Genomic DNA, 14,429 nt, shown 5'->3' with positions numbered 1-14,429 from the left:
CCTCAGCCCCCATTATCACCACTCTCCGCGCTTGCTCGTCGGCTGATCACCCTCTCGCCCTTCTCTCTCTTTTTTTTGTGTCTACGTCTCCTTTTCTTTTTTTTTCTGTTTTCATATTTAATCTGCTCAGCTCGACCTTCCGGCCTAGGACTTCGCAACCAGGACCACAGACACCCGCCAGCTCGCCCATGTATTATTTTTCGCTGTATCATATTGGTCAGTCCCCCCCCCCCCCTCTCTCCCATCCCCTCCAATGGCGCCGCCGCAAGGCCCGTCACTGGCGGTCGTGGCCGACGAGCTCGCGCCAGCTAATATCTCGTCGCCGCGCTAGTCTATTATAATATTGTATTATTCTTGAATGTTTAATCTTGGTTGGCCTCCTGCTTCTCTCTCGAACGCCCCCCCTATTCGTGCCAGATTCCGTCTCCCTCGACTTGGAGACCGAAGACGAGAACCCAGAGTCGCGCCCTTTCGGACGAACGCGTGTACGGCCCTCCCACGTGCCCCCCTCCCCCGACGGCTTCGCAGCAACGGCGGCGCCCCGTGCGTATGCTGTGTATAAGTCGCTGCTAGGAGTCGCTCGCTATTTCGGCCAATTGCTACTCCCAACGTTGTGGGAGAGGCGTGTGTGTCCCAAGGCCTCACCGGTCTGAGCCGGCGAATCCAATCTCCCTGCTCACTTGCCAACACATACACACGCACACACACACATACCACCTCACTATCGAGCATCGACAGAAACGCCTCGCAGAACGACCCGCTCTCACTCCCGATCCTATTTGCGCATACGGCGCCTCTGTACGTTAATACGAGCAGCCAGTCCCACTACACATTGGCCCTTCTCCAAATCCCGAGCGGCCGTAGGAGATCTCGCAGTCACCGTCCTGAGCGAACCGCTCGTCCTCTGCCCAAAGGTGCGTTGACCCGACCTATCCCACCGGCGTATAGCGTATCTCCCTCCTGCACAGTCGTTCTGCTCGTCTATCCACCGGTTCCCTGCCTGGTATTCGTCGTAGAGCGATCGCCCAGATCTCGCCTCTTCATCCCGCACAACCGGGGACGACTCGCCCCCTTATTACCCCAAGACAAATCCGCCTCCCCCCTTTTTTCGCGAACCGCACTTCTCACTCAGCCTTAGAATCCCAACCATCGCGCCGCACGGTCTCCCGCGCCGTCCGACTTTTTTGGTGGTTTTTTTTTTTCCCTCTCTTCTTCCTCCTCCCCCTCTCACCCGCCTTCCTCGCCGGGCCCGCCCCCCCCGCCATGGCGTCCTCGGAGGTGGACCAGAAGTTCCTCGGACGCCTCGCCAAGGCCGTCGAGCCGAACAACGCGCTGCTCGCGTCGATGCTCTTCAAGATCCTCGGGCTGTCCATCAACGTCGCGGGGCAGCTCGTGCGCGCGCGCAAGCACCGGCGCGTGCGCCCCGACAACTTCGCCGCCGCCGCCGCCGCCGCTGCTGCTGCTGCGGCCGCCGCCCACGACGACGACACCATCACGACGCGCGGCTCCGCAGCCACCGCCACCGCCGCTGCCGCCGCCCCGCCCGACCCCGCCTCCGCGACCCCCGAGTCCCTCGTCGAGCTCTGCTTCCACATCCTGTGGCTCTCGCGCGAGGGCCTCGTCATGCTCGAGCAGTACGTGCTGCCCATGGTCGGCGACTACGTCGAGCTCAAGGTGCTCGCCTACAAGCTGCGCGCCTCCTTCTACCACGTCTTCGTCCAGTTCCACAACAACCCGCCCGTCTCGCCCCTCGGCGTCGCCACCGCCACCGCCACCGCCGCGGTTGCCGCCGCGTCGTCCGCGTCCGCCACTCCGGTAGCGCCCGCGGCGACGGCGAGACCCCGCACCCCGCCCACGCCCACGCCCGCGCGCCCCCGCCCCGACAAGGGCAAGGGCGTCGCCCGGCCCGGCTTCGGCGGCGACGACGAGCCGCCGTACGCGGCGCCGGAGCAGTACCGCCCGTTCTTCTTCGCGGTGCCCGCGGGGGCGCCGCCGCCGCCGCCGGGGTTCCCAGCGCCGCTCGCGCCGTCAGCGGTCGGCGGGGTGCCGCGGTCGCCGGCGTCGTCGGCGGCGGCCACGGCGACGGCGGGGCCGGCCTCGGCGGCGTTCCTGCTGCCGTCGGTCGACTACGTGCCGACGGCGCACCGGTACTTCCGCGAGGCGGTGGACCTGGCGGACGCGCTGCTGTGGGGGTCGCACTCGCTGCGGCTGTCGGTCAAGACCGAGTACGCGGCGTTCCTGTACGAGTGCGTGCACGACCGCGACGCCAGCCGCCGCCTCGCGCGCGAGACCATCGCCGAGGTCTACGAGGCCTCCGAGGGCATGGACGACGACATGTTCAACGACGCCTGCGAGCTCGTCACCGTCCTCGGCAAGATGATGAAGCGCGGGCTCGGCAGCGACGGCAAGGGCGGCAGCGGCGGCGGCAGCGCGCCGGCCAGAGGCGCCGCGCCACCGACCGGCGGCCCGAGCCGCCACGATAGTCCCGCGGTAACGACGGCCGCCGCAGTGCTGAGCCTCACGAGGGCGGCGCAGGCCGGCGCCGTGGCCGCGACCGTGCCGCCCCCGGCTTCCATACCACCAATAGGCATGGAGAACCCGATATGAGCCCGGCCCGGCCCCGACTCGCCTCCTCCCTAGGCAGCGCGCCAGCGCCGACCAGGTCTCCCGGGGCGTACCACGCCACCGCTACGCCCGCTCACACGTTGTCCGCACGAAGTGAGCTACGAGGCATCCGGGGCGACGAGCAGCCTTTCCCAACAGCAGCAACGCGTCCGAGCGACGCGACGCGCCATCCTGCGCCAGGCCCGCCTCCTTCGAATGACGGTCGGCGCGGCCGGCCCTCGACTGCCTTATCCTCCCGCTGCGCCCCGACCGCCTACTCGAGCGACTGCCATATCCGCGACAGCCGACTCTATTAATACCACCACACCACGTAACCTACCACGGGAGAAGGCGGGCAGAGGGGTGGATGAGCGGGGAGAAGCGAGGGAATGGGAACTCGGCTGCATCTGGGGCGCGTTCTAAAACCCCTCTTCAGCCCACCACCCTTGCGCGCGCGCGCTGTCCTCGCCACGCGCCGCCTACCTATCCGACCTCGCCCACGTCCTCCCTCCGATACCTCCGCGCCGCGACGCGCCCATTACCCCTAAACGCCGCCTAGCTAGCCGCATAGACATATTTATATACCTAATTCCCTTCCCTCCCCTGCTCCCCCTCCTCATCCCCTTATCCCGACTTATCTACTCCGTCTCCCGTCCCCCCGCCGTTACTCTTACCCCCCTATGTGCCGAAAAGGGTGGAGGAAGGGAGGAAAAGGGGGGAGCCCTATGATACCCTATTTTCGCACTCCTACTTCTAATACCAACACATAAACAGACGACACCGCACGGACACGAGGCGGCATACGGGGGTCGCGCGTGTCCGGCCGGACTCCCCCTGCATCCGTGTCAGCATGCCGTATCCGTACACTACTAGGAACCCAGCACCACCATTAGTTTAGCCTGCCCGCGCTCCCCCCCCCCCGCCGAGAATCCATCTCTAATCTTATATTGCCATCCCCTTTTCGCACCACACCGTCTTCGCTACCTGCGGGCGGCGAAGCAGCGAGCGCGGAGAGAGCGTGCCGCCGGGAGGCGTAGACGTAGATAGGGCGCCATACCACGGCCGGGCGGGTGACGGGGCAGGGCACGAGACGAGGTGTGCGCTGACGTACTGTACATAAGAGAAAATATATACATATGCCACAGGTTCCTTTGCGAGAGTCCGAGCTCGACGTGCTGTCGGCAGTCGTAGGGTTATGTCGTCTGGGTGTTGACTTGCCCCCTTCCAATGTCCGCGCGCGGCCGAGGCGGTGCTGGGAGGCCCAGCCGGTCTATGCGGAACTCGGCGCTTTCGCTTTGGGAGGCTCGTGGTGAAGTGAAGGTTTGCTGGATTGGCTGTCGCGTAAAGGGTCGAAGAAGAGGAGAGGAAACCTTCGAGACGATAAGAGTGATGATCGAGGGGGATGGGTGGAAGGGGTGCGATTACGATGTCAGCTGCCTTCTCCCTCTCCTCCCCCTCTCCTCCCTCTCCCCTCCCCCTTTTTTTTTCTATCCCTCTCCCGGCTAGGCCTCCCGCCTCTCGGATAGATATATCGCTCAAACACCATCCGAAGGCTCCCAATCCTCCATTCGGTTCTCGCTCGCTTTCTTAGCCTCTGCTCCTCTTCCTGGCTTTCATGTTTGTCTGTGCCGAGTAAAGTTGAGTGTACTTACCCTCAATTGTGCTCCTCTAATTCGAGTCTGCGAGTTCTGGGTATAGCTACACGGCGACACACGAGTCACATCGGCATAATCAATCACCCCGGGTATTGATTCAACTAGCTGTTGATTCCAAGACGAGACGTCGTCTACCGTCTATCTAATCGGCTAACTTTTTTTTACGTGAGCCTTCGCCTCATCCGCCTGGTAGTAGTAGCCCGGAGTGAGTGCCGCCTATCTAAGCTCACACGTGCTTCGTGCCCACGTTGCAATGTCTAAGACAGTGACGGCGGCAACAGGCCGCCCAGCTGGAGTAGATGCAATGTGACAATCGTTGACAAGCAACGCTCCTCTGCCCATCCCTTTTTGTGGTTCTAAATCGTAAGACCGTCCCAAACCGCATCCCTTGGTTCTATTTGCCGCCGTAGGTAGAGAGAGAGAGGCGAGAGAGAGAGAGAGAGAGAAGGGGGGACGTGACAGAGCGATACGAAATACACGTCAAATAGCGTAAAACGCCTCAGCCCATATATCCCGAGTGTATATGTAGAGCTCACTGATGTGTGTGGTGTTTTGCGTGTAAACCCATGAATACCATCCCAGATCGTTTGACCGATATATATCCACTGATGCAATCATGAACCGCCAGCCCTCCGTCCCCTACTCCCATTGGAATCCAATCCCCGTTTATATATCCCCCCCGGCCCTGAAGCGCCAACCCAGTTTGTTTCAACGAGGGAAGAACAAAGAAGAAACACACATTAAAACGGCAATCCGGCCATCCACCTAAACTCCGTGTGATCCTTCTCAACAGTGAGGGCACTGCATCGTGGGCTTGCCGCGCAGGGTCGAAGGCCCCTTACGCCTACGACTTCCCAGTGCGGGCATCCCGTCGCCGGGTTGGGAATCTTCACCCGTCTCGAACCTCTCGTTGCCCACCATGATGACCTTGATCACGTTGCTCAGGCCCACGGCCACGCTGGAGCGGCCCACCCGAACCATCGGCCCGAGGTTCGTGACGAAGAGGTGTCCGTCGTCTTCGATCTCCGGGCACAGCGGGGCCGTCTCCCACGATTCCTGTTTGCCGAAATGGGAGAACACCCATATCTCCCAGTTGTCTTGGTGGGTATGGCTGCCCGTCGGTTGCTTCACTTGGCGGCGGCGCCGAAGGCCGTTAAGCTGCTGCAGTGGCGGCGGGGTATATTGAGGTTCCGTGTGGTAGTTCCCGGCAAGCTTTCTCCTTACCCCTACTATGATTCCGGAGGGCAGCGCATCCCAAACTCCGGGATTCTTGATAACCCGTCGGGACTCCCTAGCTCTCTGCCACGGACAGCACGTCTTTCTCGTAGGGGCGGCAGGGTCACAGAAGCACAGCGACTCCCCCTCGTGCTGCGGGCTATACGTCTGCACTATTAGGTCCCGAGTGTATGTATTGATGTAGGCTAGCGTGAAGCTCCACAGGGCGACCGAGCCGCATCGCATCCGCCGCGGTCGCGAGTGGAAACACTTCATGCTCTTTGGATGGATAGGGTCTACCTTGAAGGTATAGATCGCCCTCAGGGTCAGCGAATCTACCAGGTCCGCCGTCTGGGAACGGATGACGAGAAAAAAGCCTAGCTCCGGTAGGGCTTGAATCGAGATAAATTCGCGGTCTCTCGGGGCCTTCATGGGCACGGCGTTCGAGGACCAGCTGGAACCTTCCTGGCTGGCCATCCACACTCGACCCTCGCGCGTAGAAACCATGACTTGAGCGGGGAACCCTTTGTTTTCGCCCCCGTCAGCATAATCAAACATGTGAGAAAGCGACACTAGCGCGGAGGCTCTATACTCACCCCTCTCTGCCAGAGCGCCGACGGAAACAATCGCGCCCTCTCCGGCAAGCAAGTAGCTACTGGGCTCCGTTCGAACCGTGCTTAGTTCCGTGATTATGCCGTCCCGCCCGATAAGTAACAGACCCGGGATGGCCATAGAGTCGTCGGGAACGAAGAAGAAAGCTTCCGGCTTGTGTCGATCAGCTTCGAACTCGATCGTTGGCCCCCATCGAAAGTCGGCGAGATTCCATAGCAGGACCCTGTTCGATGTTAAGAGCGCCAGCCAGTGAGACTCCTCCTCGATACACATGGCGAGAATTGGGAACGGGATAGAGGACGAATCTTCATCCTCGCCTAGGACGTAGCTCCTCCCCCCAGCCTTCATATTCCACACTCGGATGACTCGGTCCAGACCAACCGATACGAGATGGCCATCGCAGCACGCCGAAAGCAGAGCTACGTCTAACGAGTGGCCCTGGCTTAACGTCTGGACGGAGAGGAGAGAGTCGGTGGACGGCGTGTGAACTTCTGCGGCGTCTGCCAGTTCGTCCCAGAGGAGATAGTTCATCAACAAGCGAACTGCCGCGGCAATGACGAGTACGATAACGAGGAAGGGGATCGATTGGTGGCGTACGAAGTCGTACACGGCCGGTGGGAACCACGGATCGTTGGCGGAGAGATTCCGGTCCGACCCTTTAAGCACAAAAATCGTGGGGTGGAAGACGCGTGCTACGTAGCTGTGGGCGTTAGGCTTGACGACCTGGATGAGTTCCCGTGCGGTTTGGTGGCCTTGGAGACCTAGCCACGACGCCGGGCTCCTACCTAGGTGGACGTTCCGCAAGGGTGAGGATAGCGAGAGGTCCTTATACTTTGGTGCGATTCGGATGATCCGGCCTAGCGTTCTCGCCACACTCTCGTTCTCGAAAAAGTGCCACTGCGCGATCAGGACGAAGCCAACCATGACGATGGTCCCGGCAACCCGCGTCGACATGGCGATCCTGCCTTCCAGCATCGCATCCAGCCACGTCTGGCGCGACTGCGCGTCCAGCGCGGACCGGCGGGATCGAACCGATGCCTTCGCAAGCGCGTCACCCAGCTCAGTCCGACGAACATCCACGCTGAGTACGGAGAGAAAGAAGGTCGAGAGGTAGAAGAAGTCGAAGACTAACGCGATCGCCGCAAAGACACAGAAGGCCGAGACGCCGGGCGACACTATTTTCGAGAGGCCGTACAGGATGAGCAGATTCTGGGCCACGCTCGCGAGCGCGACGTGGCCCGTCTCGCCAAAGGCTTGGCCGATCCTGTTGCTGGTGCTGCCCTCGGAGGGGGTGAGGATGACGGCATTGATGAGCCGGAAGACGTTCTCGAGACTCATAGAGAAGATGACGACGGGGTATCCGAATCGCGGCAGCCTCGAGAGATCGATCTTCAGTACGGCACATACGGTGAAGCTCGATAAGATAGCTAGCATAATCTGAGCCGTGATGGTGACTATGAGTCCCATCTTCGACTTGACGGCCCGCAGCTTGGACAGGCTTGCTAAGAAGTAGACGAGGACGAGCGAGTAGGCCAGCAGCAGAAGAAAGATGTCGAGGGAGGACAGGGGACGAAACTGGAACTCGTACAATTCGCTCGTCTTCCCACTGTGAGAATACTCGAACATATCCCATTTGTCCATCGCCTTATACTTGAGCGTCTGGATTCTTTCCTGCCACAGACGACCCACTGGGGAGTCTCGATGATGGACGAGAGTAATGACGAGCGCGTCGGCGGCCACGAGCTCGCGATCCTGGAAGCGCTTCCCGCTGAAGACGGTGGAATGTCTTAGGGTCACATTGACTGACGTCGGCTGCATCCTCTTTTCATTTGCTGTCGCAATGATGTCACCATCTCTTTCTATGACCTCCGAGGAGCAGGACCAGTACTGCAAGGGAGATTGAAAGAACCAAGATTCGTTAGTCAGGCCGTTGATGACATGGTAGGCATCGCGCTGGCTCGGCGTGAGATCGGCAGTCGCGGCGTCGGGGACGTCGAAATCGCGGGAGAGCTGGTGGCGGGGGTTGAAGTTGACGGTGGGGCCGAGGAGCTGATCCTGAAGCTCGAGAGCGCTCAGCAAGACGTTCCGGTTCAGAGCTTCGAAATAGTTGCCGTGGACCCAGATCGAGCGCATCATGACGTCCGGCTCGGCCCTGTTCTTGTCGTCCAGGGGGAGGGTGCCGGTCCAGGCATGTTCGGGGAGTATGGAGGCGCCATAGATGAAGTCGGTGGTGTAGAGGAAGGGAAAGGGGTATACGAGGATGGCGGCGACGGAGACGGAGACCAGCAGGGTGGTTACGACATGGGTAGCGGCGTATCGTCCGTACCGCGCGAAGGCGTCGCGCAGCGGATTCTTCTCGGCGAGCGTAGGAGCTTTAGTAGTTCTTGGGTTGGCAATGTCAGCAGACGGAGGGGGTGTGGAGGGTGGCGGTCAAGCGGCGAGAGAAACACACCCTCGTAAAGGATATAAAAGATACCAGATCATCCTTCATGTATGCGTTGTGCGCGGTGGGCAGTGAGAGACTCGCGAGCTGGCCACTACGACTCGACGCGCGCGCAGACTGACAGAGAGGAGGCAGAAGGCCGTTCATCCAGTTCCTGACGGCGGGGGCGCATGATACTCCAGACGATATCACAGGCGAAGAGGGCGGCGGGGTTCGGACGGACTCGGCATGGATATAATGTTGGATCTGGTGTTAAGAGTAGAGGGGGAGGAGGGAGGGGGTAACGATTCACGTCGACATTGCCGGCCCGGGATCGCAGTACGAGTAAAGTATCCGAGTTGGCCGAGACAAGACAAGTAGACGATGGCAAAGCAGGGCCAAGGAAGAGGTAGGAGAGACAGAAGCGAGGAGAGGAGGTAGAGGTAGCAGAGCTAAGTAGGGTAGAGTTCAGTAGAGAACAGGGGGGGGTTGAGGCGGAGGAGAGAAGAAGCGGAAGAAGAAGGCGTAGAACATACGACAGCGCTAATAGATCTCGAGCATTCAGACCTCGTAACCTCTTGACGACAGGGAAGAGGTCAGTAAAAAAAGGTGCGGGATAGAGGAAGGTGGGAGAGATGCAGGCAATGTGCCGTCAATAGACTGTCGAAGAGTTGCTGGAAGGGGACTAGGCTGGCGCCGCCGTGTTCTTAGATGCGTCTTCCTACTGTCTCTCGACGCCCCGAGATTGCTGTTTAGTGTGTCGAGTGCCGAGCAGGAGGATTCCATCCGTCTTCTCTGTTCTGTATGTCCGTTTGTCTCTGTCTCTGTCTCTGTCCCTGTCCCTGTCTCTGCCTCTCTGTCTCGCTGTCCCTCGGGTTCTCTCTCTCTGCGAAGTGATTGGGAGATCGGATGTAGGCATGTAAATATGTAGGTAAAGAGGTAGGTAGGTAGATACCAGATACTTACGCCGTACAAACGCACCACACACACTCACACTCACACAGACACACTATACACACGCACGCACACGCAGCACACACGTCTATACCACCTACAGCACATACACGGGTATTAACCGTACGTTCACATGCGGTAAGCGCTAGACAGTTAGTTCGTCGGGCACATCAAACACATACAGAGAGATCCATGCCGGCGGAGAGGGAGAGAGAGAGAGCAGAACACCCACGATGTGGACCGGTATATATATAAGTATATATATCTATACTTGCGTAGGCATATATGTATATGTGTGGGTGCGTATTATGTGCGTGCCGGTGTTGGTAAGCGTGTACGGCCTGTAGGTAGAGGCATGTAGCGGCAGGTATCGGTATGGATGGGGGCAGGACGAGGTACGGCTGGGCTGGAGCAGCTCCTCTCTCTCTCGATGGGGGGTGGGCGAGATCGAGGCGTCTGCATGGGTGTACGTAGAAGGGTATCGGATAGAGACGCTCGGCGCGATAGGTTCACCAGGTTAACCCAAGGTCGGTGGCATATCCATAGGTGGGAGCGGTGGTGCAGGGCGTATTGTGCGTGTGTCGCGAGTAGGGATGTGGATGTGAGAGCAGGCGGGCATTGGTGGAGGATGGACGGGCTGGACGACGGATGGGGGGGGGAGGGAGAAGGGAGAATGGCTGGAGGCGGGCAGTCCCTAGACAAGAATGCGTGGGTCCGGGTGGGCACCTGTGGACAACTGTGGGTATCTGCAGGCATCTGTAGACGTGTGGATGGGCCAAGTAGGGACGTGGGTGGGAGACGGAGACGGAGACGGAAATGAGTAATGCGTTCTGGGGCTTTTACTCTTATGTACATACCGAATTGGGTGTATTTCTTCGTCTCGCCGTCGGCTCAGCTGTTATGTAGGTATCGGGGCGGTTCCGGTACGGGTAGATTCGTCCTCGGGACCTTCGTGAGCGGCGAGTTGCGATGCTACCTGCGCCGGTACAGATACATCTCCTCTATGCATAGACCGATCGGCAGGTACCGATACACGAGATGGGCAGGCCGAGAGAATCTCACCGCCACGGATGGCGAGAAGCAAAGAAGGGAGAGAAAAAAAAAAGGAAGGCAGTTTCTACAATGAGGTGGGTAATGAGAGAATAATAACAATAAGAATAAGAATAAGGATAAGGATAAGGATACTTAATACCGGGGAATGGCACCAAAGGGCAAATGCATACCATGTCGCTGCGCGCGCTCCATCGCGCGGGCTCTCGAAGAACCGGTTACTAACCAACGTCTGTCAGTGGCCATGGCGGCTGCACCTTTCCGGGCAGCTCGATGCCAGCGGGTCAGCTGGGACGGCGGTGTCAGCTGGGGGACGGCGTACCGGTACCCAGCAGATTGCTGACACAGGTCTGCGTAAGTACCCGGGCCCCAACGCGCCCAACCAGGCCAGCGGACCTGCAGCTAGCCCAGGCGACTGCGAGCCAGGCGGGTCTAGGTGAGACCAGATTTCGAAAGTCTGCGCCGGCGGGGCGGGCGGGCGAACGGGCAAAGCGGGAGAGATCCGCGGGGCCATCCCTCTTCCGGCGCTGGGCGTCGCCCTCAGCGTCGCAGCAGTGGGCTGTTAGGAGCTGCGGTGGGCAGCAGAGGGGGGGGAGGGGGGATGCCGCCGTGGTGAGAGGGACAAAACCCATGGGTGGTGGGCGGTGGGTGTGAGTGGTAGAGCGGGTGAGATGATAGCTGGGTGGTGAAGCAGGTTGTTGGTATGGTAGAGGGGTGGTGAAGGGGGACGCTTCCAGGCTGCCTAGAGAGAGAGAGAGGTACCTGACCTGACATGGGTGCAGCGCTGAACGTACCCAGAGGTACCTCGCAGGTAGACGCGGCCAGGTCGACCAGCCCAAGCCCCAAGCCCAAATACGAAGTACCTAGAGCCCCCCCTGGCAGCCGGCGGCGCATCTGGTCCGGTCGTGCTCCGTCCTCACCCCTCATTACGTAGTTGCATCTCACATCTTGCTTTTTCTCCCCCCCCCCCTCTGCTTCTTCCATTTTTTTTCTCGATCTGATCTCCTCCTCCCGCCAGACTTTCGTCACATCTCACCCCTCACATATCATCTCCGTCTTATTTTAGTCCCAACGTAGCATCATCTCTCGAGAGTGGCTGAGGTGATCGTCGTCGTGGCCACAGGTGGCTGCCTCGCTGGAAGAAACCCCGCCCTAACGCAAGCTCTCGAGCGAACTTCGCTAGAAACATCACCAGCGGTAAGGCAAACCGAGCGGCAGCCTCCCGTCGGCCCTGCACCATTTGCATGGCTGCGTTGGCCGAGCGTCATAAGCCTGAGCTGGAGGCGTGTCAGCCAGGGCAGACGTGGTTGGCTCGGCTCGTTTCGTTTTGTTTCGCCGGGATTGGCGGGCGAGCCTGATTTCTCGATGGCGACGGCAAAATCGGCAGGCAGCCCGCGATGGCCCAGTAAGACACGTAGGGCGGCCTCATCGGGCGGCGCCAATTAATTAATCGGAAGACACATAAAAAGAAGGAAGATCGGAGATAGGAAGAGAAGAGAAGAGGAGAGGAGCAAATGGGAGAAAATAGAGAGGGGAAGGAGGGGCGGAGGGGAGGGGACGAGAGGAGAAGAGAGGAAGAATAGGGTCGTGATATCTTCCCACTCCCCAAAGCTAGCCGGACGACGATACGTTGCATGCACACATTTCTTGCTAGTGTCGACATGAGAGAGAGGGGGAGACGAGACAGAGAAGAGTCGTTGAAAACTCTTACGAGTACACGCACATATATATATAAAGACAAGCTGAGAGCGCGCGCGCGCGAACGGACAAGCTCAAGAGAGAGAGCATACGCATTCAAGTCATACAAAGAGACCCTTCATCAGCCCACATGTAAGGGTTGGCTGACCACCCGACACTCCATCCATATATTGCTACCTAACGAGAAGGGGTCCCGTCCATCTGGATAGCTAACATCCCGACGCGGGGGCTGTCAAGTCAAAATCTGCTCACTCGATTCCTACGATGCCGTCCGAGGGTGTAATTGGTGCGTCGTTGCCGACGAGGCAAGGGGTCGGCCAGCATACGTGGTGGCCTGGTGAGATCGGTCGAACCACTCAGCGACGGGGGGTTGGACTAAAAAAAATCGATCCAGCTCCCAAGTGAACCGGCGCTAGATCGCAAACGAGCTACCCATAGGGCTGAGCTGGTCGATAATTGGTATCGCCCGTCGACCGCGTGTCCGTAAGAAGTATGGGAAGAGATCCCGAACATGGTTGGAGCTGGGGGAGGGGAAGGGGGGGCGTGTAAGTGAGACGCTTATCTAGAATGACACCTTGCGTGAGAAGGTAATCTCACCTAGGCAGGAGGAAAATAGACCGAAGGGAGAGGGGGAGGGGTCGAATAGGAGAGGAAAGGAGCAGGAAAAAAAAATAAGGGTTTACCAACCGGACGGAATACTACGATTCCTGCTGCATGGTACCTACATGATAGCTACCTTGGGGGGGGGCATGAGCTGTGCAGGTATGTAAGGTGATGCCGCAGAGTCGGTACCAACAACTACTACCACCACGACGCTACCACTCTCCACCACCCTTACTTCTCTCCCTCCCCCTCCCCCCCCTCTCCCCAGGCCAACCAACCTGCCTCGCCCCGTACCTAGGCTCGCTCGCTCGCCTAATCTCCCACCCCGAGGACATGGCGCCGGACGACGACCCCGTCGCGGAGCTGATCACGGCCTTCGCCGAGCTGAACTCCGGCGCCGTCGAGGAGCTCGACGGCGAGCCCGGCCCGCTCGAGTTCATGCGCTTCGTCGCGCGCAACACGCCCTTCGTCGCGCGGGGCGCCGCCGCCGACTGGCCGGCCGCGCGCCGGTGGACCGCCGCCTACCTGCGCGAGCAGCTGGCCGGGCACCGCGTCAACGTGGCCGTGACGCCGGGCGGCCGGGCCGACGCGCCGGAGCCCGCGCCCGGGGGCTTCGTCTTCGCGCAGCCGCACGAGGAGGAGCAGCCCTTCGGCGCGTTCCTCGCGCACGTGGTCGCGCAGGAGCAGGGCGGCGAGGCTGCGGCGGCGGCGGCGCGCGAGGTCTGGTACGCGCAGACGCAGAACGACAACCTGCGGGGCGAGTACGCGACGCTCGCCGCGCAGGTGCCGCCGTCGGTGCCGTTCGCGCGCGTCGCGCTGCGCCGCGCCCCCGACGCCGTCAACCTCTGGATCGGCAACTCGCGCTCCGTCACGGCCCTGCACCGCGACAACTACGAGAACCTGTATGTCCAGGTCGCCGGCCGCAAGCACTTCGTCCTGCTGCCGGCCCTCTGCCAGCCCTGCGTCAACGAGCGCCGCCTCCCGCCCGCCGTCTACGTCCGCGAGCCGGACGGCGCCCTGCGCCTGCGCGCGCAGCCCGACGCTGACTGCGTGCCCTTCCCCCTGTGGGACCCAGACGAGCCGGACGTCCTCGCCACTAAGTACTCCCACCTGGCGCGCCCCCTGAGGGTCACCCTCGAGCCCGGCGATATGCTGTACTTGCCGGCGATGTGGTAAGCGCTGGCGGATGCGGCCCCGAGACATGCCATCACCATTCGGCCTGAGATATCATGTTCTAACGGACCGGTTGTCAAGGTACCACAAGGTGTCCCAGTCCTGCTCGGAGGAGGGCATCTGTGTCGCTGTAAACTACTGGTGAGTCCGGCCGGCCATATCCTCTTCCCGACTGACTGACGCCGACTCCCTGCCTCCCAAAGGTATGACATGGAGTTCAGCGGGCCGCTCTACCCCCTGGTTGAGCTTGTCCGTAGACTGGGACACGCGACAGCAGCAGCCTCGACAACACCAATGACAGCGGCCGCGATGGAATGACACGGGTTCTTAATCCCGCATAGGTAGAGATCAAAAGCAATTGTGATGCCATCATATGAGATTCTCGGACATAAGCACTGGTTTGCATAGTTCTTCTTTATGGATCCTGTCTCTAAGCTACCTAC

The 14,429-nt window shown here is 60.2% G+C and overlaps 4 protein-coding genes across 4 annotated transcripts; 2 read left to right on the top strand and 2 right to left on the bottom strand.

The window, feature by feature from the left end:
• Positions 1 to 1,263: 1,263 nt before the first annotated feature.
• On the top strand, positions 1,264 to 2,607 carry GGS23DRAFT_616175 (14-3-3 protein; the record flags this gene model as incomplete). The annotated part of the gene is made up of 1 exon (XM_051520769.1): positions 1,264 to 2,607. The coding sequence occupies one exon, from the start codon at positions 1,264 to 1,266 to the stop codon at positions 2,605 to 2,607; it is 1,344 nt and encodes a 447-aa protein (XP_051368196.1).
• Positions 2,608 to 4,337: 1,730 nt separating this feature from the next.
• GGS23DRAFT_319617 (sterol-sensing domain of SREBP cleavage-activation-domain-containing protein) lies at positions 4,338 to 8,777 on the bottom strand. The gene is made up of 3 exons (XM_051512874.1): positions 8,539 to 8,777; positions 6,071 to 8,469; positions 4,338 to 5,998 (listed from the first exon to the last, which is right to left on the bottom strand). The coding sequence occupies exons 1-3, from the start codon at positions 8,568 to 8,570 to the stop codon at positions 5,046 to 5,048; spliced, it is 3,384 nt and encodes a 1,127-aa protein (XP_051368195.1). The 5' UTR covers positions 8,571 to 8,777; the 3' UTR covers positions 4,338 to 5,045.
• A 605-nt stretch (positions 8,778 to 9,382) lies between these two features.
• Positions 9,383 to 11,472, bottom strand: GGS23DRAFT_319615 (uncharacterized protein). The gene is made up of 5 exons (XM_051512873.1): positions 10,835 to 11,472; positions 10,686 to 10,769; positions 10,320 to 10,402; positions 9,695 to 9,956; positions 9,383 to 9,607 (listed from the first exon to the last, which is right to left on the bottom strand). The coding sequence occupies exons 1-5, from the start codon at positions 11,142 to 11,144 to the stop codon at positions 9,471 to 9,473; spliced, it is 876 nt and encodes a 291-aa protein (XP_051368194.1). The 5' UTR covers positions 11,145 to 11,472; the 3' UTR covers positions 9,383 to 9,470.
• Positions 11,473 to 13,146: 1,674 nt separating this feature from the next.
• Positions 13,147 to 14,304, top strand: GGS23DRAFT_607522 (putative pla2g4b; the record flags this gene model as incomplete). Its single annotated transcript, XM_051520065.1, has 3 exons — positions 13,147 to 13,985; positions 14,068 to 14,127; positions 14,190 to 14,304. The coding sequence occupies 3 exons, from the start codon at positions 13,147 to 13,149 to the stop codon at positions 14,302 to 14,304; spliced, it is 1,014 nt and encodes a 337-aa protein (XP_051368193.1).
• Positions 14,305 to 14,429: the final 125 nt, after the last annotated feature.

This window comes from Durotheca rogersii (assembly GCF_024521655.1).
Source record: "Durotheca rogersii strain YMJ 92031201 chromosome Unknown GGS23scaffold_32, whole genome shotgun sequence".
NCBI lineage: Eukaryota > Fungi > Ascomycota > Sordariomycetes > Xylariales > Xylariaceae > Durotheca > Durotheca rogersii.
Note: the sequence above shows the minus strand (reverse complement) of the source record. Positions and strands in the feature narration are given on the sequence as shown.

Bases quoted from the DNA above. Each gene is read 5' to 3' on its own strand.
- GGS23DRAFT_319617 (XM_051512874.1), bottom strand. From the start codon at position 8,570: ATGATCTGGTATCTTTTATATCCTTTACGAGG. The intron at 8,470-8,538 runs GTGTGTTTCTCT...TGCCAACCCAAG, and splicing joins CTTTTATATCCTTTACGAGG to AACTACTAAAGCTCCTACGC. The intron at 5,999-6,070 runs GTGAGTATAGAG...GCGAAAACAAAG, and splicing joins CGGCGCTCTGGCAGAGAGGG to GGTTCCCCGCTCAAGTCATG.
- GGS23DRAFT_319615 (XM_051512873.1), bottom strand. From the start codon at position 11,144: ATGGGTTTTGTCCCTCTCACCACGGCGGCATCCCCCCTCCCCCCCCTC. The intron at 10,770-10,834 runs GTACGCCGTCCC...CTGCCCGGAAAG, and splicing joins CAGCAATCTGCTGGGTACCG to GTGCAGCCGCCATGGCCACT. The intron at 9,608-9,694 runs GTGGGTGTTCTG...CTAACTGTCTAG, and splicing joins TATATATACCGGTCCACATC to CGCTTACCGCATGTGAACGT.